The 22,858-nt window shown below is 54.3% G+C and overlaps 1 protein-coding gene across 1 annotated transcript in view; it reads right to left on the bottom strand.

The window, feature by feature from the left end:
* Nucleotides 1-193: 193 nt before the first annotated feature.
* ASMTL (acetylserotonin O-methyltransferase like) overlaps nucleotides 194-22,858 on the bottom strand; it is a 28,653-nt gene continuing 5,988 nt past the window's right edge. Inside the window, exons 3-12 of the mRNA XM_025373342.1 lie at nucleotides 20,892-20,956; nucleotides 19,302-19,363; nucleotides 18,533-18,641; nucleotides 15,196-15,583; nucleotides 13,532-13,694; nucleotides 10,789-10,973; nucleotides 8,061-8,193; nucleotides 6,907-7,050; nucleotides 1,577-1,780; nucleotides 194-276 (exon numbers count right to left, since the gene is read on the bottom strand). Of these exons, the coding sequence (XP_025229127.1) occupies nucleotides 194-276; nucleotides 1,577-1,780; nucleotides 6,907-7,050; nucleotides 8,061-8,193; nucleotides 10,789-10,973; nucleotides 13,532-13,694; nucleotides 15,196-15,583; nucleotides 18,533-18,641; nucleotides 19,302-19,363; nucleotides 20,892-20,956 (1,536 nt within the window). The remainder of the gene's footprint in view (nucleotides 277-1,576; nucleotides 1,781-6,906; nucleotides 7,051-8,060; nucleotides 8,194-10,788; nucleotides 10,974-13,531; nucleotides 13,695-15,195; nucleotides 15,584-18,532; nucleotides 18,642-19,301; nucleotides 19,364-20,891; nucleotides 20,957-22,858) is intronic.

Here is a 22,858-nt window from a genome sequence, read left to right on the forward strand (position 1 = left end):
GATCTGCCCCCCCCCGCCCCCCAAAAGGCTGGGGTTTCAAGGAAGGGCCCCCCCGCCCGCCCAGCTCCCCCCCCCCCCACACCCCCGCCCAGCTCTGTTAAGGTAATTAAGTGTTCTCTGCAAATAGTCCAGGAATTCTCAGTGCAGCAGCGACCTTGAACTCTGAGGGAGCCTGAGCGCCCACCAGATTCCCTCAGGGCCATGTCCTTCCATTGTGGAAATCCGATACCCCTGGAGCCTGGGGTTCCAGCAACCCCACTCGGCTCCAGGAGCAGCCTGGGGGGACGGGAGAAACCTGATATGAAGGCTTTGAGCCGAGAGGGTGCGTGCTGTGTGTGTGTGTGTGTGTGTGTGTGTGTGTGTGTGCGCACCTGTGCCTGTGTATAAACACACAGGTTCGAGCCAGCTGAGCCTTGAGCAACACGGCTCTCAACTGCCCTCACTCATGGATTTCCCTCTGCCTCGGCCACCCCTGGCACAGCAAGAGCAGCCCATGGCTTCCTCCTCCTCTGCAGCCTCCTCAGTGTGAAGACAACAAGAATGAAGACCTTTAGGATGAGCCACTTCAACTTCATAATGGTAAATCTATTTTCTCTTTAGGATTTTCTTTTTTTTTTTTTTTTTTTTGAGATGGAGTCTCGCTCTGTTGCCCAGGCTGGAGTGCAGTGGTACAGTCTCGGCTCACTGCAACCTCCGTCTCCAGGTTCCAGCGATTCTCCTGCCTCAGCCTCCCGAGTAGCTGGGATGACAGGTGCCCGCTATCATGCCTGGCTAATTTTTTGTATTTTTAGTAGAGACGGGGTTTCACCATGTTGGCCAAGCTGGCCTCAAACCCCTGACCTCAGGTGATCTGCCCACCTTGGCCTCCCTAAATGCGGGCATGATAGGTGTCAGTCACTGCACCTGGCCACATTGGCCAACTTTAAATACAGCGGATTTATCCTCCACAATGTCGCGGGCCTCTCACCCAGACGCTGGACTTGCCAACCTCCAAAAATCACATAAGCCAGTTCTTTTTTTGCTGTTCTTTTTTTGATACAGAATCTCAGTCTGTCACCCAGGCTGGAGTGTAGTGGCGCAATCTTGGCTCACTGCAATCTCCACCTCCTGGGTTCAAGCGATTCTCCTGCCTCAGCCTCCTAAGGACCCGGGATTACAGGCACCTGCCACCACGCCTGCCTAAGTTTTGTATTTTTAGTAGAGACGGGGTTTCACCATGTTGGCCAGGCGGGTCTTGAACTCCTGACCTCAGGTGATCCGCCTGCCTCAGCCTCCCAAAGTGCTGGGATGACAGCCGCCTGCCACCTCGCCCAGCTAGTTTTTTGTATTTTTTAGTAGAGACGGGGTTTCACCATGTTAGCCAGGATGGTCTCGATCTCCTGATCTTGTGATCCGCCCGTCTCGGCCTCCCAACGTACTGGGATTACAGGCTTGAGTCACCGCACCCAGCCTAATTTTTGTATTTTTAGTAGAGACGGGGTTTCACCATGTTGGCCAGGATGGTCTTGAACTCCTGACGTCAGGTGATCCACCTGCCTCAGCCTCCCAAAGCGCTGGGATGACAGGTGTGAGCCACTGCGCCCGGCCTCCTTGTAAAACTTGAACGGAAAACTACGTCTTAACAAAAAAAAAAGTGAACGTGACGACGGGCTCTCACCTGGCTTGCAGCTCTCGGCGACCTTGCTGAGTAACTTGTGGACTTTGTCGTCTGACCAGTCGTGCAGGATCCGGCACAGGACATATAGCTCAGCGCTGGGGAGGGGGTCCCTGAAAAAATCACCTGGTTTAAAGACAAAAGGCAACAGGTCCGTCAGGTATGGGAGAAGCAGTCCTCCCGGGATAGATCCTCAGACGGCCACACCCACATTCTAAATCGGATGGAGAAGAGAGGGGTGTGGGCGGGAGTGAGTATATCCCCATGGGGACTTGAACAGAGGAGCTGGTTAGCGATGCCACGGGCGTGCGGTTAGACTCCGGCCGAGAAACTTTCAGCAGTTTCGGAGCCTGAGGTAGGCAGATTGAGCTCAGGAGTTCGAGACCAGCCTGAGCAGCATGGCGAAGCCGTAGCTCTACTAAAAATACAAATTAGCTGGACGGGGGTAGTGGGTGCCTGGAATCCCAGCTACTCAGGAGGCTGAGGCAGGAGAATCGCTTGAACCCGGGAGGCGGAGGCTGCAGTGAGCTGAGATCACGCCAGTGCACTCTAGCCTGGGTGACAAAAAAAAAAAAAAAAAAAAAAGGCAGGGGAGGAAAAAGAAATTCAGAGGCACCACCTGGGCGAGGCAGGCAGAGTCAGCGCAAATGGGTGTCTCCGTCCCCCAGGGAGAGTCGGGGCCACACTGCTAGGGAGTGGGCAACAGCGGGCCTTCCCTGGCGATCCCGATTCAGGCGCCCCAGAAGGGTTGCCTGCAGGGGGGTGCGCGTAGCGGCACGCCCCTCTATGATTGCTGAAATTAAAAGATGGTCTGCTGGAGTGCGGTGAATGGCGTCCCCTTAAAAGATACATTCAGGTGCCGACTCTCGGTCACTGGGAATGGGAACTTATCTGGAAATAGGGTCTCTCTGGATGTCACTGAGTGCAGAATTTCAAGATGAAATCATCCTGGAATAGGGTGTCCCCTAAATGCAATGACAGGTGTTCTTCTAAGAGACAGAAGAGGAGACACAGACACAGAGGAGGAGGCCACGTGGAGACAGAGGCAGAGACTGGAGTGATGCGGCCACAAGCCCAGGGACGCCTGGAGCCCCCGGGAGCTGGGAGAGGCAGGAAGGAGCCTCCCCTAGAGGCTCCAGAAAGAACCAGACACAATTGCAGTGGGTTGGGATGGTGACCTCAAAAGATCTGTCCACGACCTAACCCGTAGACTTGTGAATAGAATCTCATTTAGAAAGAAGGTCTCTGCGGGTGTCATTCAGTTGAGTATCTTGAGATGAGATCACCCTGGATGAGCTGAGCTCTAAACAGAATGACAGGTGTCCTTCTAAGAGACAGAAGAGGAGACACAGACACAGAGAAGGCCACGTGGAGACGGACGCAGAGACAAGTGACGCGGCCACAAGCCCAGGGACGCCGGGAGCCCCCAGGAGCTGGGAGAGGCAGGAAGGAGCCTCCCCACCCTGAGATGCCTTTTGATCTCAGACTCTGGTCTCCAGGACTGGGAGAGGATAAATTCCTGTGGTTTTGGAAGTTGTGACGCCCCCGCTTGGGCTAGTTTGTTCCAGTCACCCCGGGAAACCCCGTAGCTACCGTGTGCTGGTGTGCACCTGCGGATGGTCACAGAAGCGTTTGTATTCACTGATGGTTAACCCTGCTGTGTCCAGCAAATAGGAACCACAGCCAAGCAAGCTGCGAGTTGCATGAGGGGAAAGAAGGGGCGGGAGGGTGTGTGGTGGGAAGTCTGAGCTGCTTTCCCCCAGCTCTGAGGAGAAGGTGCTCTTTCAGGGCTCATGATTTTAAACTTCAGCATTTCCGGCCGGGCGGGGTGTAATCCCAGCACTTTGGGAGGCCGAGGCAGGTGGATCACCTGAGATCAGGAGTTCGAGACCAGCCTGGTCAACACGGTAAAACCCCGTCTCCACCAAAATGACAAAAAATTAGCCGGGCGAGGTGGCGGCGCCTGTGGTCCCAGCTACTGGGGAGGCTGAGGCAGGAGAATGGCGGGAACCCGGGAGGTGGAGCTTGCAGTGAGCTGAGATCCGGCCACTGCACTCCAGCCTGGGTGACAGAGCCAGACTCCGTCTCAGAAAAAAAAAAANATAGGAACCACAGCCAAGCAAGCTGCGAGTTGCATGAGGGGAAAGAAGGGGCGGGAGGGTGTGTGGTGGGAAGTCTGAGCTGCTTTCCCCCAGCTCTGAGGAGAAGGTGCTCTTTCAGGGCTCATGATTTTAAACTTCAGCATTTCCGGCCGGGCGGGGTGTAATCCCAGCACTTTGGGAGGCCGAGGCAGGTGGATCACCTGAGATCAGGAGTTCGAGACCAGCCTGGTCAACACGGTAAAACCCCGTCTCCACCAAAATGACAAAAAACTAGCCGGGCGAGGTGGCGGCGCCTGTAGTCCCAGCTGAGGCAGGAGAATGGCGGGAACCCGGGAGGCGGAGCTTGCAGTGAGCTGAGATCCGGCCACTGCACTCCAGCCTGAGGCAGGAGAATGGCGGGAACCCGGGAGGCGGAGCTTGCAGTGAGCTGAGATCCGGCCACTGCACTCCAGCCTGAGTGACAGAGCCAGACTTCGTCTCAGAAAAAAAAAAAAAGTATCCAGAAAGCTCCAGGGGAGGGGCATGGAGGTCCCCAGCACCTGTGCCTGCAGGCCTGGCCGCTGTAGGATGGTACTAAATTATGGCATGTCAGGTGTCTCGTTTTTTTGGTTTTTTTTGAGATGGAGTTTCGCTCTGTTGCCCAGGCTGGAGTGCAGTGGCGTGATCTCGGCTCACTGCAACCTCCGCCTCCCTCCTGGGTTCAAGCGATTCTCCTGCCTCAGCCTCCCGAGTAGCTGGGACTACAGGCGCCCGCCACCATGCCCGGCTGGTTTTTGTATTATTAGTAGAGATGGGGTTTCACCATGTTGGCCAGGCTGGTCTTGAACTCCTGACCTCAGGTGATCCACCCTCCTCAGCCTCCCAAAGTGCTGGGATGACAGGCGTGAAGCCAGCGCACCCAGGCTCATCCACCTGTTTGGAGATGCCCTCGTGTCTCTGTGGACCCACACACAGACATGCACAGGCATACCCACGGACACAGACACGCAGGCACACACACATACACCCATCCAAATGCACAGACGTACAGACATGCAGACACAAAGGCACACATGCAAGCACACACACTAGAAAGACGTGCACACACAGACACAAGCACGGACATACAGAGATACCCTGACAGGCCCACATAGACACACTCAGACGCAGACACATGCACAGATGGGCACACAGACACACACATACACACATACAGCGACAGGCACACACGCACACAGACGCAGACACATGCACAGATGGGCACACAGACACACATACAGCGACAGGCACACACACACACACAGACGCAGACACATGCACAGATGGGCACACAGACACACAGACGCAGACACATGCACAGATGGGCACACAGACACACACACACATACAGCGACAGGCACACACACACAGACGCAGACACATGCACAGATGGGCACACAGACACACACACACAGACGCAGACACATGCACAGATGGGCACACAGACACACACACAGACGCAGACATATGCACAGATGGGCACACAGACACACACATACAGCGACAGGCACACACAGACGCAGACACATGCACAGATGGGCACACAGACACACAGATACAGCGACAGGAACACACACACGCAGACACATGCACAGATGGGCATATAGACACACACACACATACAGCGACAGGCACACACACACACAGACGCAGACACATGCACAGATGGGCACACAGACACACACACAGATACAGCGACAGGAACACACACACAGACGCGGACACATGCACAGATGGGCATATAGACACACACACACACAGCGACAGGCACACACACACACAGACGCAGACATGCACAAATGGGCACAGACACACATACACATACAGCGACAGGCGCACACACACACAGACGCAGACACATGCACAGATGGGCACACAGACACAGCGACAGGCACACACGCACACACAGATGCAGACACATGCACAGATGGGCATGGAGACACACAGACACACCAACAGACAGGCACACACATGCACACGGACGCAGACACATGCACAGATGGGCACACAGACACAGAGATACAGCAACAGACAGGCACACACATGCACGCAGACAAGCAGACACATACATGTACCCTCAGAGACACATACACACCACAGAGACGTGCACACACACGTGGACACAGACACACACAGTCTCACGCACAGACACACACACATAAGGACATACTACACAGACACACAGACACGCACACAAGCACAGCAGACACATATGCAGACACCGACACACACCATGGACACAGACGGAGACACACAGACATGCACACACATATGCACACGGAGACACAGACACACACAACCACAGCAGTCACATATGCACAGAGACACCCACCGGCACGCAGCATATGCACACATACACACAGACATGCACACACAGACACCCACCAGCACACAGCATGCACACAGACACAGATGGGCAGAGACGCACAGACATGCACACCTATATCCACACAGGCGCACACACACACCCTCACAGAAACATATGCAACCACACACCACAGAGACGTGCACACACACTCAGACACAGACACACAGAGTCTCACGCACAGACACACACGGACATACCACACACAGAGACACAGACACACAAGCACAGCAGTCACATATGCACACAGATACCCACAGACACCATATGCACACCGATGCAGACACACAGACATGCCCACAGAGACACACATGCACACACAACCCNGCACACCGATGCAGACACACAGACATGCCCACAGAGACACACATGCACACACAACCCCAGCAGTCATATATACACACACCCATTGGCACACAACATGCACACAGAGGCAGACACACAGACATGTACATATATATCCACACACACACACATACTCTCACAGAAACATATGCAACCACACACCAGAAACGTACAGACACATGTGTGGATGCAGACACACACGCACACACACGTTCTCACGCACAGACACGCTCAAGGGCATACCACACACACATGCAGACACGCACACACACAAGCACAGCACACAGTCATGTATGCACACAGACACCCACCATGGAAACGCCCACGCAGAAACACGGGTACACACACAGCCACGCACTCTGTCTGGAAAGAGATGACGGAGCCTGGAAAACGTTGGCAGGGCGAACGCGAGGAAGGCTCACCTGCTGCGAAGTGGATCTGCGCTGCCTGCGGTCCGGCGGGCTGGAAGTGGACGGCCAGCTCGACGACGTCCGGGAGGTCAAACACAGTCACCTGGAGACGAGGGTACTCGCGGGCCAGCTCTCGGGCCAGTGCCCCTGTGCAGCCTGCGGGGAAGCAAATGCACGCTCTGCGGCCGGGTCGTCCTGGTGCCTACGGAACGCTGACGACTCCACAGCTCAACCGTGGCAGAAGTCATGTTCGAGGGCATGGCACGGAGACCCATGCTGGAAGGGAAAGCCAGTGGTGGGGAGTTCACTGGGGTCCCAGACAAGACTGTGCAAGCAGGTGAGTGCGGGGGCACAGACCTGCAGGGAAATCCTTCCAGCCCAGGGGTGTACACTGTACTCCTCCCTTCTCCTTCCTGCCATGGGGATGTATACACGATGGTCGGTGCAACAGCAGCCACTCTGGGCCACGTGTGGGGGCACAGACCTGCAGGGAAATCCTTCCAGCCCAGGGGTGTACACTGTACTCCTCCCTTCTCCTTCCTGCTGTGGGGATGTATACATAATGGCCGGTGCTACAGCAGCTACTTTGGGCCACGTGTGGGGGCACAGACCTGCAGGGAAATCCTTCCAGCCCAGAGGTGGGGGCTGTACTCCTCCCTTCTCCTTCCTGCCATGGGGATATAGACACAATGGCCGGTGCTACAGCAGCCACTCTGGACCACAAGGAGGAGAGGCATTCCGAGGTTGGGGAAATGTAAGCTGACGGTGTGAGAATCGTCCCAGGGCCCTGATCCCCCAGCAACCCTTGGGAACGTGTCTACTGCTCCATCCACTGTCCAGGGCTGGGGTGGGGTGGAGGGTGAGTCAGGATATAATCAGACTTGCTGAGGGGAAGCCAGCGGCTCCAAGGTGCCCTGCCTCAGCTCCGCGGCCAACAGAGAGGGCCCCAGAGTCTCTCGGGGGACGTTAAGGCATCCCCGGGGGCCTCCTGGAATGTGGGAATATCCACCCCCCATCGGGGACTCAGCCTGGCCCAGTTCAGGTCGTCGTCAGGTTTCTCAGTGGAAAAAGGCAGTTTGCAGGTGTCCTGAGCAGGGAAGATGCCCGCGGCTTAATCAACGAAAGGAAGGAGAGCCCTGGTGGGGGGGCCGGGGGGGGCTACCCACCTCCCACGTCGCAGGCGGAGGAGAAGCAGGACAGATCGAAGGCCGTGGCCACCTGGCGCGCAGTCAGCTTCGCCACGCCGTGCATGGCCTGCATGAACCGCAGTTGCGTCTCCGGGCTCCGGTAGTACGCGTCCTGGAACACAGCGGGGGCTCAGGGGCGCCAGGGAGCACGGGCCGAGGGTTCGCCCAGCCTCTCCCCGGGGGTCCGGAGGGAGGAGCGCAGGGCTCCAGGGCGTGGGGGCTCAGCCAGGCCTGGGCTGCAGAGGAGACTTCTCACCATAGCTGTGTTGGGCGCCCCTGTCTCTGTGGGGGCTGGGCTGGCTGGGGGCAGAGGACCCCAAAGTGCTGGGCCGTCTCCTTGGAATCACTTGGTCCGCATCACAGCCTGAACTCCACGCATTTGAGTTTCCCAATAGGCTTTTCACAATCAAGCTTTTCACCCTGGAGGGTGCTCGTGCTTCAGCATGCCGGTGCGGTGTGGCAGAGGGGGCTCCTCTGAGAATTCCGGTGTGCAGAGGAGAAGCTCCACTCCGAGCTTCCCCACGTCCCCCCCGGTGGCACCTACCCCGGGTCCCAGAGGAGCCCAGGCCCATCCTGGCTCGGGGCTGCGTCCGGGGTTCGCCCAGACATCCCCTGTCCCCGCCAGGGCAAGCAAACCCTGCTGAGGCTGCTTCTGAGCCTGACTCCCAGCGGGGACGGCCCCGCTCCATCCTGGCTCCCTAAATCCCACGGGGGCTGCCAGCCCTCCCCTGTGTGGGCGGCAATGATGGGGCTTAGGGATGTGTCCTCTGCGATGCCCAGGCCAGCTGCTCACGCCGGCTCGGGGGCCCTGGCCACGCCTCTCGGCTTCTCTCTTCACCACTGGCTTTTCTCTGTCTCCGACTCTGTCTCCCTTGGTCTCTGTCTGTCTATCTCTGTTTGTCTCCCTCGGTGTGTCTCTGTCTTCCTCTTTCTCTCTTTCTGTCTCTGTCTCCTTCTGTGTCTGTTTCTGTCTTTCTATCTCCCTCCGTCTCTGTCTCCCTCTATCTGTGTCTCCTGTTTCTGTCTCTGTCTGCCTCTATCTCTGTCTCTCCAAGCCTCCCTGTCCCTGTGTCCCTACCTCACTGTCTCTCTCTGTCTCTCATCTCCCTCTATGTCTCTGTCTGTCTCTTTCTGTCTCCCTCTTTGTTTCCGTCTCCTTGTCTGTCTCCCTCGATCTGTCTGCTGTCTCTGTCTCTCTGTCTTTGTCTCTCTCTATCTCTCTCAAGTCTCCCTGTCTCTGTCTCCCTATCTCACTATCTCTCTCTGTCTCCCATCTCCCTGTCTGTCTCCCTCTGTCTCTCTGTCTTTGTCTCCCTCTATCTGTGTCTCTGTCTCCCCGTCTCTGTCTTCCTACCTCACTGTCTCTCTCTCTGTCTCCCGTCTCCCTCTATCTCTGTCCTATCTCTCTCTCTGTCTCCCTGTCTCTGTCTCCCTATCTCACTCTCTCTCTCTGTCTCCCATCTCCCTGTCGGTCTCCCTCTGTCTCTCTGTCTTTGTCTCCCTCTATCTGTGTCTGTCTCCCCGTCTCCGTCTTCCTACCTCACTGTCTCTCTGTCTCCCGTCTCCCTCTATCTCTGTCTTTCTGTCTCTTCTCAGTGTCCCCGTCTCTGTCTCCCTCTATCTCCCTGTCTCTGTCTGCCTCCATGTCTGCCTGTCTGTCTCTGTCTCCCTCTGTTTCTCTGTCTCCCTGTCTCTCTCTCTGTGTCTCCCTCTGTCTGTCTGTCTCTGTCTCTCCCCGACATCTGAACGAAGCCCCAGGCTCCCCGGGGTTCATCTCTGCAGCACACACGCTCTCTGACTCGGCGCTCAGTGCCATAGGGATGAAGGTTGCCAAGGAGGAATGAGGCCACGGCTGGCTGAGCCCACAGCTGACTCCCCACGCCCATGTGGTACGGCCCTGCAGACCGAGACCCCCTCCGCGCCCGCAGAGGCCCCACGGACCCCACAACGTCTCGCACGTCCACCTCAGAGAGGTTCTGGGCGGGGAAAGGGGAAGGAGGGGTGAGAGGATGCAGCCAGCGCTTTGCAAACGGCAGTCTCGGATAAGCAAGTGTCGATTCCATTGAAGCAAAAAAACAAAACAAAACAAAAAAAAACCAGGGCATTCATTTAACGCAGCCTGTCCCTCTCCTTCCTGTTTTTCTGCTTTTGAGACAGAGTCTTGTTCTGTCGCCCGGGCTGGAGTGCGGCAGCACGGCTCACACGGCAGCCTCGACCTCCCGGGTTCGAGGGACCCTCCCACCCACCTCGGCCTCCCGAAGTAGCTGGGATTACAGGCTCATGCCACCATGCCCGGCCTAATCGTTAATTTTTTTTTTTTTTTTTTTTTTGCAGAGATGGGGTCTCACTATGTTGCCCAGGCTGGTCTCAAACTCCTGGGCTCAAATCATCCTCCCGGCTCGGCCTCCCAAAGTGCTGGGATGACAGGTGCGAGCCCCTGTGCGTGGCCTTCAGACCCGTTTCTAGCAGGGAATTCTATGTTCATCGGCTGCTGGATAACGGTGGAGGAGGGTCTACCTTCCACCTGTTCCCGGGCTGAGGGACGCAACGGCCACAGCACTAAGGTCTCCAGGCGGAACGAGCCGAGCCTTTGGGATCCGTCAGACCGGAGACAGATGGATCAAGGTGCCTGCTGAGCTGGGTGCCAAAGTGCTTTAGCAAAATGCACGCTAGGTGGAAAAAGGTGTGTGCGGGGCTGTTACGCTACCTGGAACAGATCTTCCACCTTCTTCCCCAACAGCCTGTGGTGCTGGTCTCTCCCCTCTCGGACGGCAAACTCCAGGTACGTGAACAGGTTCCAGATGACGTCGTTATTTTGCAACATGAAGCCGTGCAGAGAGTACTCACTGTCCGACGCCAGGTAAAGGTTCGCTGTCTCCGTGTTACTGTAACCTGAAGAAACGGGGACGGTCCTGTGACCTCCTAACGAGGAAACCCAAGGAAACCTGACCGTAGGGGACGCATCACTGAGATGTTACGATCAACATCATCGGCCGGGCGCGGTGGCTCACGCCTGTCATCCCAGCGCTTTGGGAGGCCGAGGTGGGCGGACCACGAGGTCGGGAGATCGAGACCATCCTGGCTAACACGGTGAAACCCTGTCTCTACTAAACATACAAAAAAAATTAGCCGGGCGTGGTGACGGGCGTCTGTAGTCCCAGCTACTCAGGAGGCTGAGGCAGGAGAATGGCTTGAACCTGGGAGATAGAGGTTGCAGTGAGCCGAGATCATGCCACTGAACTTCCAGCCTGGGCGACAGAGCGAGACACCATCTCAAAAACAACATCAGCCGGGCGCGGTGGCTCACGCCTGTAATCCCAGCACTTAGAGAGGCCAAGGCGGGCGGATCACGAGGTCAGGAGATGGAGACCATCCTGGTTAACACGGTGAAACCCCGTCCCTACTAAAAATACTAAAAATTAGCCGGGCGAGGTGGCAGGCGCCTGTGGTCCCAGCTACTCGGGAAACTGAGGCAGGAGAATGGCGTGAACCCAGGAGGTGGAGCTTGCAGTGAGCCAAGATTGCGCCCCTGCACTCTGGCCTGGGTGACAGAGCGAGACTCCGTCTCAAAAACAAAATAAAATAAAATAAACATCATCCATCTGACTACAGCCACCTGCGAGGCTGATCCTTCCTTCATGGTTGTGGCCACACTTACATTCCCAGTTATGCAATCAAACCCCCATCTAGATGTGGCTGTGGAGGTGCACGGAAGCTGGCGTTTGCATCTACCATCGGTTTGACATTAAGGAAAGGAGATGAACCTCCAAACTGTGAGAGGGCTTCATCCAGCTCACTGAAAACCCCAGAAGCAAGCCCGTCCAACTCCTGTCCAACTCCTTCCATCCATTCCCCCACCCAGCTACCCATCCACCGAGCCACCGATACATCTATTCATCCACCCGTCCACCCACCCATCCATCTGTTCACCCACACTCCCAATCATCTACCCAGCCATGCACCCATCCATCCACTCATCCATCCACATGCCCACTCATCCATCCACGCACACATCCATCCATCCATCCATCCATCCATCCATCCATCCGTCCACCCACTCATCTGTTCACCCACACTCCCAATCATCTACCCAGCCATGCACCCATCCATCCACTCATCCATCCATTCACCCACCCATCCACATGTCCACTCATCCATCCATCCACACAGGTATCCATCCACACATCCATCCATCCATCCATCGATCCATCCGTCCATCCATCCGTCCACCCACTCATTTGTTCACCCACACTCCCAATCATCTACCCAGCCATGCATCCATCCATCCACTCATCCATCCATTCACCCACCCATCCACATGCCCACTCATCCATCAGTCCACACATGCATCCATCCATCCATCCATCCGTCCATCCATCCGTCCACCCACCCACTCATCCATCCACCCATCCATCCACTTACCCACCCATCTATGCACCCATCCACCGATTCATCGATCCATCCATCCATCTACCCATCCTTTCATTTATCTATCCATTGTATCCATCCATCCATCCACCCACCCACCCACTCATCCATCCATCCACCCATCCATCCACTTACCCACCCATCTATGCACCCATCTACCGATTCATTGATCCATCCATCTACCCATCCTTTATCTATCCATTGTATCCATCCATCCATCCACCCACCCATCTGCATGCCCACTCATCCATCCATCCACACATCCATTCACCCACGTACCCATCCAATCATCCACCCATCCATCCACACATCCTTCCATCCACACATCCATCCATCTATCCACCCACCCACCCATCCACTCACCCACTCATCCATCCACTTACCCACCCATCTATGCACCCATCCACTGATTCATCGATCCATCCATCCACCCACCCTTTCATTTATCCATCCGTCTATCCGTCCATCCATCTATCCATCCACCCATCCACTGATCCACCAATCCATCCACCTTCCCATCCATCCATCCATCCATTGATCGATCCATCTGTCCATCCATTCATCCTTCCATCCATCCTTCTATCAATTCTTCCCATCATCTATGTATCTATCATCTCTGTATCATCAATCTATATCAAGGTATCTATGCATTTATCATCTATCTATGTATCTGTCTACCCATCCACCCACCTTATCTGTCCATAAACATCAATAGGCAAGTAAATTAATGTCTGTGTGCACACCCTACTGGGTTCTATTTCTCAGGAGAACATGGACTGATACAGCCCCTTTGAGACTAGAGCCCATAAGGACGTCACGCTTCTCCGGCGTGCTTGTGGCCACCACTGTTCCCCCTCTCTCATTCACCCTCTGCTTCTCCCCGTTCTGGGAAAAGCAGCGTTCCCGAGGGCAGAGGGGTAGAAGGTCTGGCCCTCCTCGCTCTGCCCGGGCTCCAGGTCACCTTCCCTCAGTGACTTCTACCTGTAAAGATCGTCAGAGCAAAACCCGCTGGGTCCTGTCACCTTGCTCTGTCTTCTCCAGGAGCCCCATGGCAGCACAGACGTCCAGAAGCTTCTCCATTCCACACACAGAGGCATCCACTTTGCTGGCAATATCTGGAGCCTTCTGGGGTGCTTCATCTTTTAACCAATCAAACACCTTCAGCTTGCAAGCAGTGAGCAGGGCCTGTTAAAAAACAAGCGCAGAGAGACCCATGAAGTCACTTGTCGAGTACTTTTGACTCCCGCAGACCCAAAAGAGGCAGACCAATGTTGTCGAAAGTATTCCACGGGGCCACCGAGCCGCCTTTTACAGAGAACGCTGGGGATCTGGAGGATCAAGTCTCCAGCTGTAAAACAAGGCGTACACAAGGTAAAAGCACATCAGTGAACATCATGCAGAAAAACCAGCCCGTGGGAGAAAAATCAACGTGCTGCAGATATGGGCTGAGTTCCAAACCCGTATGTTGCACCCCTAAGACCCCCAGTCCCTCAGGTCAGGATGTGACGGTATGCATAGGCAGGGTTTGAAAGAAGTGATTCAGGTAAAATGAGGTCATTTGGGTGGCGCCTAATCCAATAGGACTGGGGTCCCTATAAGAAGAGATGAGGACACAGACACACACAGAGGGACGAGCCTGTGAGGACACAGGGAGAATTTGGCGTCTCCAAACCCAGGAGAGAGGCCTCAGGAGGGACCAGCCCTGCCCACACCTGGATCTTAGATCTCCAGCCTCCAGGACTGTGGGAGAATCAATGTCTGTTGTTTCTAATCCATCTGGTGGTGATTTAATAATCACCACTTAGTATATTAGAAACACAGATGGAATATGTGCCGTAACTACCTTTATTCCTTATTCACCGCATGTTCTCTGTCCTGGTGATGATGAATGACTGACAGGAGGTGTCAGCCCGGTCTCCCTGTCTCCCCAAAACCTGCGCCCCCTCCTGCACCTGACATCCCCACCTCTGCTTCCCAGAGGCTGCCCTGTAAGGGACCCCTGGTGTTGGGAGGGCTACATCCCTTCTCAGTCTGCTGTGCACCGTGAGGGGACCCTGGGAGCCCAGACCTGCAGAACGGCTGAAAGACGGGGCCTCAGGCTGGGCGCGGTGGCTCACGTCTGTAATCCCAGCACTTTAGGAGGCCGAGGTGGGTGGATCGGCTGACGTCAGGAGTTCGAGATCAGCCTGGCCAACGTGGCGAAACCCTTCAGGAGGCTGAGGCAGGAGAATGGCGGGAACCCGGGAGGCGGAGCTTGCAGTGAGCTGAGAGGGCGCCACCGCACTCCAGCCTGGACGACAGAGCCAGACTCCATCTCAAAAAAAAAAAGAGTCTTTGCAGACGTAAGTAAGCTAGGGGACTTCAGATGAGTTGGAGTCAGTGGATTAGGGAGGCCTCAAAATCCGGTGACAGGTGTCCTTGTAAGAGACTGAAGAGGAGACACAGACACAGAGGAGGAGGCCACGTGGAGACGGAGGCAGAGACTGGAGTGATGTGGCCACAAGCCCAGGGATGCCAGGAGCCCCCAGGAGCTGGGAGAGGCAGGAAGGAGCCTCCCCTAGAACCTTCGGACAAAGCGTGGCCCTGAGAGAACTTGACCTCAGACTGCCAGCCTCCAGGACTGTTGATTCAAGCCGAGTGTGTGGGGTTATCGGTGAAAGCAACTTGAGGAGACAGACACAGGTACCTTTGATAGTTTAAAGCCGTCCAGCAGTTCCAGGAGGCGTGTGGGGAACGGGGGCAGGGTCGCCCGAGTCCTGTGGCACTCGGCCTCGGCCGTGGCCTGTCCGGCCGCTCCCACCTCGGCCTTCTTGTCGCGGCTGCCCGTCTCCCTCTGAGCAGGCTCCGAGCCGCCCCCCTCCACATCACTGAGGTCTTCGAAGGTGTCCACGGCCGGGATGGAGTCGTGCTGGACGGGCTGCCGCAGGTCCTCCGGGCGGGGTGGGTAGTAGAGCTCCACTAGCTGCTTGCAGAAGCGGTTCAGCGGGAAGCCCACGACGTTCAAAAAGTCCCCGTGCACAGACTCAACCAGCATCCCGCCCAGGGCCTGGATCCCGTAGCCGCCAGCTTTGTCCCTGGGTGGGCAGGGGAAGGTTAAGAGGTGACGACGGGGAGAAAAGTTTCCGGGTCTAAAAATTTCAGGGCAAGGCCGGGCGCGGTGGCTCACGCCTGTCATCCCGGCACTTTGGGAGGCCGAGGCGGGTGGATCGCGTGAGGTCAGGAGTTCGAGACCAGCCTGGCCAACGGTGGTGAAACCCCGTCTCTACTAAAAATACAAAAATTAGCCAGGTGAGGTGGCAGGTGCCTGTAGTCCCAGCTAGTAGGGAGGCTGAGGCAGGAGAATCGTTTGAAACTGGAAGGCAGGGGTTGCAGTGAGCCAAGATCGCGCCGTTGCACTCCAGCCTGGCTGACACAGCAAGACTCTGTCTCAAAAAAAAAAAAAAAAAAAATTTCATGTGTTAAATGGGATGTTTTGACATACGTATACATGTAACATCATTAAATCAAGCCAATTATCCTATCCAGCACCTCATGTACTTATTTTGTGTGTGTGGGGAGAAGACTTGAGATCTAGTGTGCTGGCAATTTTCCAGTAAGACAGTGTTACTGAAAGCCACAGTCACCAGGCTGGAAAGAGCCTTGAAATTCTTCCTCCCGTCTCACTTAATTTTTTTTTTTTTTTTAAAGACGGAGTCTCGCTCTGTCGCCCAGGCTGGAGTGCAGTGGTGTGATCTCGGCTCACAGCAACCTCCGCCTCCTGGGTTCACGCGATTCTCCTGTCTCAGCCTCCAGAGTAGCTGGGATTACAGGTGCACGCCACCACGCCCGGGTAATTTTTGTATTTTTTGTAGAGATGGGGTTTCGCCATGTTGGCCAGGCTGGTCTCAAACTCCTGACCTCAGGTGATCCGCCTGCCTCGGCCTCCAAAAGTGCTGGGATGACAGGCGTGAACCACCACACCTGGCCCTGACTTAAATCTTGTATTCTTTGACTAAGTGCAACCGTTTTATATTCCATATAAGTGAGATCCTGTGGTATCTTTCTCTGCCTGGCTTATTTCAGTTGACATAGCATCCTCTAGGTTAAGACACATATATATGTTACGCAGACTCCATCTCTACAAAAACCAAAAACAAAATCGGGCCTGTGCGTTGGTGTGTGTGCCTGTGGTCCTAGCTACTCACGAGGCTGTGGTGGGAGGATTCCTTGAGACCAGGAGTTCAAGACCAGCCTGGGCAACATAGTGAGACCCCATTGCTACAAAAAATTTTTAAAAAGTAGCCAGGCATGGTGGTATCCGTCTGTAGACCCAGCCACTGGGGGGCTGAGGTGAGAGGATCATTTTGACTTGAGAGGTTGAGGCTGCAGGGAGCTATGACTGCCACTGCACTGCAGCCCAGGTGACAGTGGGACCCTGTCTCAAAAAAATAGATAAAATTATTTATATATATAAATATATAAGTTTTTTGTATACTTTTATAATATAAAAATATATTTAATGTAATTATTTTTAATATAATTATACTTATATAGTACATAATATATATTATTATATATTATATATTATATAATTATATATTATATTTATATTATATTATATAATTATATATGTTTATATTATATATAAAATAGATTATGTAATAGGGACTATGTAATATATATAATATTTATATAATATTGTATCATATATAATTAATATGTATACTTACATATAATTAATATATAATTAATATGCATATAATCACACATAACATAATATATTATATTATATATTTATATATTATACATTATATATAATTACTATGTATAATTACATAAATTTAATATATAATATGCATATAATCACACATAATATATAGTATGTGATTAATATGTATTAATATGTATAGTTACATCTATTCATATTTAATACATATATTATCCATTGTATCATAGATTTATATATATAATTCTATATTATATAAATATATAATTACATTTGATAATACATATAACCGATTATATATAACTATATATAACAGTCCCTATTACATAATCTATTTTAACAGTTATATAATCTATAATATAATCTATTGTAACAGTATCTATAATGGTGTATATTACATTAATATTAATTATGACATTAATCATTACTTAATATTAATTAAAATTAATCATTAAAAATTAATCATTAAATATCAATCAAAATTATGATTAATATAATCTATAATAAAATATATTATATGTGCATATTACAGTATAATATATAACACAATAGATTACAAATATATAATATATAAATTATTTGCATAACATATAATTATGTATGATTAATATATGTGTAATACATAAATTATATGTAATTGTAAATATAATTCTATCACGTTACGTTATATAATGTATCATTATGTAGACATGATGTGTGATGTAGATGAGTATAGCACATATAGACGCAGATGGTGGATGATGAGTGAAGCCGACTGGTGCCGGCAGACCTCCCACGCTCACCATTCTTTGGCAGGGACGACAGTTAGAATCACCTCTTAGGGTGACTTTGGATCACACCGTTTCTCAGTGTTAGTTGCAGCCAGCATGCTGGGCACAGACCTCTGGGGTCTCCTCCTGCCACGGCATGAACTTCTCTACCCTGCCCAGGGCCTCCCCCGTCCCCACCGCAGCCCTTGGCTCCCACCCAGCCCCTCTCTGTCCTGGGAGTCTGGCTCTCTGAGCCTCCATGGCTCAGTGTGGTCGTGAAGAAGGAACTGGGAAGGAAAAGTGCTGTCCTGAGTTCTGTGAGCCCCTGGAGCAAATGACCCAACCTGAGCAGGTGCCTGGACGAGCCCCCAGTGAGCAGTGGGTGGCTCAGAAAAGTACAGGTGTGCCCAGGGATATATGTGCTTCCCAGCCGGGCGGCTCTCCCTCTGCCACACGGCCTCAGGAACAGAGGCCTCCTTCTTTCCCAAAGGCCGAGTGGGACCCCGCGTGTGAGGGTGGCCAGAGGCTTCCACACGTGTCCCCCGTCCTCCCCCCGCCCCGAGACTCACATGGGCTCCCCGCTGTGGATGTATTCCCAGAGCAGCTCCTCAGACAGCTCGGAGAACTTCACCGTCGTTTCCTCGTAGAATTCCGAGACCCTGGTGTGCAGCTGACGGTCTGCAGGGACAGAGCCCTGGGGGTGAGCCTGGACGCCAGCTTGTCACCGCCGTGCCCTGACAGTGGCATGGCTGTGCTGTGGAGGTGTGGACTCGAGTGTAGCGCACAGTTCAGATATGGATGGTTCATGGGGGAAAGGGGTTCGTCTCAGACAAGAAAAGAGAGAAAGGGGCCAGGCGTGGTGGCTCAGGCCTGTCATCCCAGCCCTTTGGGAGGCTGAGGCAGGTGGATCACCTGAGGCCAGGAGTTCGACACCAGCCTGGCCAACATGGTGAAACCCCGTCTCTACTAAAAATACAAAAATTAGCCGGGCGTGGTGATGGGCGCCTGTAATCCCAGCTACTGAGGCAGAAGAATCGCTTGAACCTGGGAGGCAGAGGTTGCAGTGAGCTGAGATTGTACCACTGCAGTCCAGCCTGGGCAACAGAGCGAGACTCTGTGTCAAAAAAAAAAGAAAGAAAGAGAGACAAAGCGCACGTTTTCCTTTCTCCTGCACTCTTCCAAATCGGCTGACAACTTTCCCAGGCAGGCCATGAGCACAAACCCCTCTGGGGGTGGGGGTGGGTAACCGTCCCCCTCCCTCCAGCCCAGGGTCCCGAGAATGTCCCAGGTTCTTCTGTCGGCCTCTGGGGGGGACCCTGATCCCCGGGCCGCGGTTACCGTTGCTGGAGCAGTGGACGATGGCGACGCCTGTGAACACGCTGTGTTCTTTCCCACTCAACCTGCAAGACACAACCGGTGACCGTGCTGTGAAACGTGGGAGCTACAAAGCGAGTCTCAAAACCAGGGAGCCAGCGAGGTGTCCTTGGTCCTGGCTCTGTCCCCTTGGTCCTGGCTCCATCCCCAGTCTCTGCTTCCCGACGGTCCTGCCATGTGGTCTCCAGGGAAACCTTTACGGAGAGGCCAAGGAAGGCGTCACAAATCCCACGAGCCGTGTCCCTGACGGGAGGCCCCAGGCCAGGCAGCCCTCAGCTGGGCCTATGGCGGGCAGGGAGGGGCGCGTCTCTCCCATGTCCTGGGATGGGAACGAGATGCCAGGCTGTGGGCTCAGGTCCAGGACACCCAGTGGGAAGGACAGGGCACTGCCAACTTCTCATGGCCCCAACAGTCTGCAGTGGGCGTGAGACACTCTGGGATCGGTGCTGCAGAATCCCAGACAAGGGTGAGCATGGAGGGATGGTGCCTGCCTCCCTGCACAGCTCAGAGAGCACAGCTCACACAGCACAGCTCACACGGCACAGCTCAGACAGCACAGCTCACACAGCACAGCTCACACAGCACAGCTCACACAGCACAGCTCAGACAGCACAGCTCACACGGCACAGCTCACACGGCACAGCTCAGACAGTACAGCTCAGACAGCACAGCTCAGACAACACAGCTCACACAGCACAGCTCAGACAGTACAGCTCACACAACACAGCTCACACAGCACAGCTCAGACAGCACAGCTCAGACAGCACAGCTCACACAGTACAGCTCAGAGAGCACAGCTCACACAGCACAGCTCACACAGCATAGCTCAGACAGCACAGCTCACACAGCCCAGCTCACACAGCCCAGCTCAGACAGCGCAGCTCAGACAGTGCAGCTCAGAGAGCACAGCTCAGACAGCGCAGCTCAGACAGTGCAGCTCAGAGAGCACAGCTCACACAGCGCAGCTCAGACAGTGCAGCTCAGAGAGCACAGCTCACACAGCACAGCTCAGACAGCACAGCTCAGACAGCACAGCTCACACAGCACAGCTCACACAGCACAGCTCAGACAGCGCAGCTCAGACAGTGCAGCTCAGAGAGCACAGCTCACACAGCGCAGCTCAGACAGTGCAGCTCAGAGAGCACAGCTCACACAGCACAGCTCAGAGAGCACAGCTCACACAGCACAGCTCACACAGCACAGCTCGCACAACACAGCTCACACAGCACAGCTCACACGGCACAGCTCACACGGCACAGCTCACACGGCACAGCTCAGAGAGCACAGCTCACACAGCACAGCTCAGAGAGCACAGCCCACACAGCACAGCTCACACAGCACAGCTCACACAGCACAGCTCAGACAGCACGGCTCACACAGCACGGCTCACACAGCACGGCTCACACAGCACAGCGCAGACAGAGGAGCACAGACAGCACAGCTCCGACGGCAGAGCTGAGACAGATCCACCCTGCTGCCCAGGACACCCGGCCGGATATGACGGCTACTCTGGCCCAGAACCTGAGACAGCTCCGAGGCCAGCACGGTGCTCACCGGGACAGCATCCTGTAGGCGTCCTGCTTGTCCACCGGCTTCTCCAGAATCAGCCCCCCGACCGTCTGCGAGAGGAAGGGAACGCAGGGAGTTGGTCCCCCGCCGCCTGAGTCAGGCCCGCGCAAGCCCCACGGCCCCATTCGCAGAAGTCACTCGTTTTATGGAAATGAAGTGGACACGGCCCGAGGTCACCGTATCAAACAACTACCTGAACTGACCACGTTGCCTTACCGCTACCTGCCTGGTTCCAGAATGTTCTCTTCACCCCAGAAGGAGACCCTGGCCCCACGAAGCTGTCCCTCCCCAGTGCCCCTCCCCAGATCCTCTTTCTTTCACTGTGCGTTTGCCCGTTGTGGACACGGCATAGTAATGGAATCCTGCAACGTGTCATCCTCTGTGCCTGCTTTCCGTCACTGAGCGTGATGTTCTCAAGGTTCATTCATGTTCCTTGTGCCTTTCCTTTCCTTTCCCTTCCCTTCCCTTCCCCTTCCCTTCCCCTTCCCTTCCCCTTCCTTCCCTTCCCTTTCCCTTCCCTTCCCCTTCCTTCCCTTCCCTTTCCCTTCCCTTTCCCTTCCTTCCCTTCCCTTCCCCTTCCTTCCCTTCCCTTCCCCTTCCCTTTCCCTTCCCTTCCCCTTCCTTCCCTTCCCTTCCCCTTNTTCCCTTCCCCTTCCTTCCCTTCCCTTCCCCTTCCCTTTCCCTTCCCTTCCCCTTCCTTCCCCTCCCCTTCCCCTCCCCTTCCCCTTCCCTTCCCTCCCCCCCTTCCCCTTCCCCTCCCCTTCCCATTCCACTTCCCCTTCCCCTTTCCTTCCCCTTCCCCTTCCCTTCCCTTCTCCTTCCCCTTCCCCTTCCCTTCCCCTTCCCCTTCCCTTTCCTTTCCTTTCCTTTCCTTTCGAGATGGAGTCTCACTCTTTTGCCCAGACTGGAGTATAGTGGCACGATCTCAGCTCACTGCAACCTCCGCCTCCCAGGTTCAAGTGATTCTCCTGCCTCAGCCTCCCACGTAGCTGGGATTACAGGTGCCCGCCACTACGCCCAGCTAATTTTTTTTTTTTTAGAGATGGAGTCTCGCTCTGTCGCCCGGGCTGGAGGGCAGTGGTGCGATCTCGGCTCACTACAAGCTCCGCCTCCCGGGTTCACGCCATTCTCCTGCCTCAGCCTCCAGAGTAGCTGGGACTACAGGCGCCCGCCACCTCGCCCGGCTAGTTTTTTGTATTTTTGGTAGAGACGGGATTTCACCACGTTGGCCAGGATGGTCTCGATCTCCTGACCTCGTGATCCACCCGCTTCGGCCTCCCAAAGTGTTGGGATTACAGGCGTGAGCCTCCGCGCCCGGCCAGCCTCGTTCCTGTTCATGGCTGCATAGTATTCCACTGTGTGTGGATGGACCGTGTTGTAATTATCCATTTATCCACGGAAAGGCACGTGGGCTGTTTCTGCCTTTTTAGCTGTTGTGAATGGTGCTGCTGTGAACATTTATGTAGAAGTTTTTGGTTGAAGACCTGTTTTGAATCCTTTTGGGTACATACTTAAGAGCAGATGTGTTAGTCTGCTCAAGTCACTATAGCAAAGTCCTACAACCCGGGTGGCTTAAACTACAGAAATTTATCCTCCCACGGTCGTGGAGGCTGGAAGGGCAAGATCCAGGTGTGGGCAGGGCTGGTTCCTCCTGAAGCCTCTCTCCTGGGCTTGGAGACGCCGTCTTCTCCCTGTGTCCTCACAGGGTCGTCCCTCTGTGTGTGTCCCTGTCCTCATCTCCTCTTCTTATGGGATGTCTTAGTCCATCTCAGGCTGCTGTCACAGAATACCATAGACTGAGTGGCTTATAAACAAAAGACATGGGCTGGGCGCGGTGGCTCACGGCTGTAATCGCAGCACTTTGGGAGGCTGAGGTGGGCACATCACAAGGTCAGGAGTTTGAGACCATCCTGGCTAACACGGTGAAACCCCGTCTCTACTAAAAATACAAA

Source organism: Theropithecus gelada, chromosome X (assembly GCF_003255815.1).
Source record: "Theropithecus gelada isolate Dixy chromosome X, Tgel_1.0, whole genome shotgun sequence".
Lineage (NCBI taxonomy): Eukaryota > Metazoa > Chordata > Mammalia > Primates > Cercopithecidae > Theropithecus > Theropithecus gelada.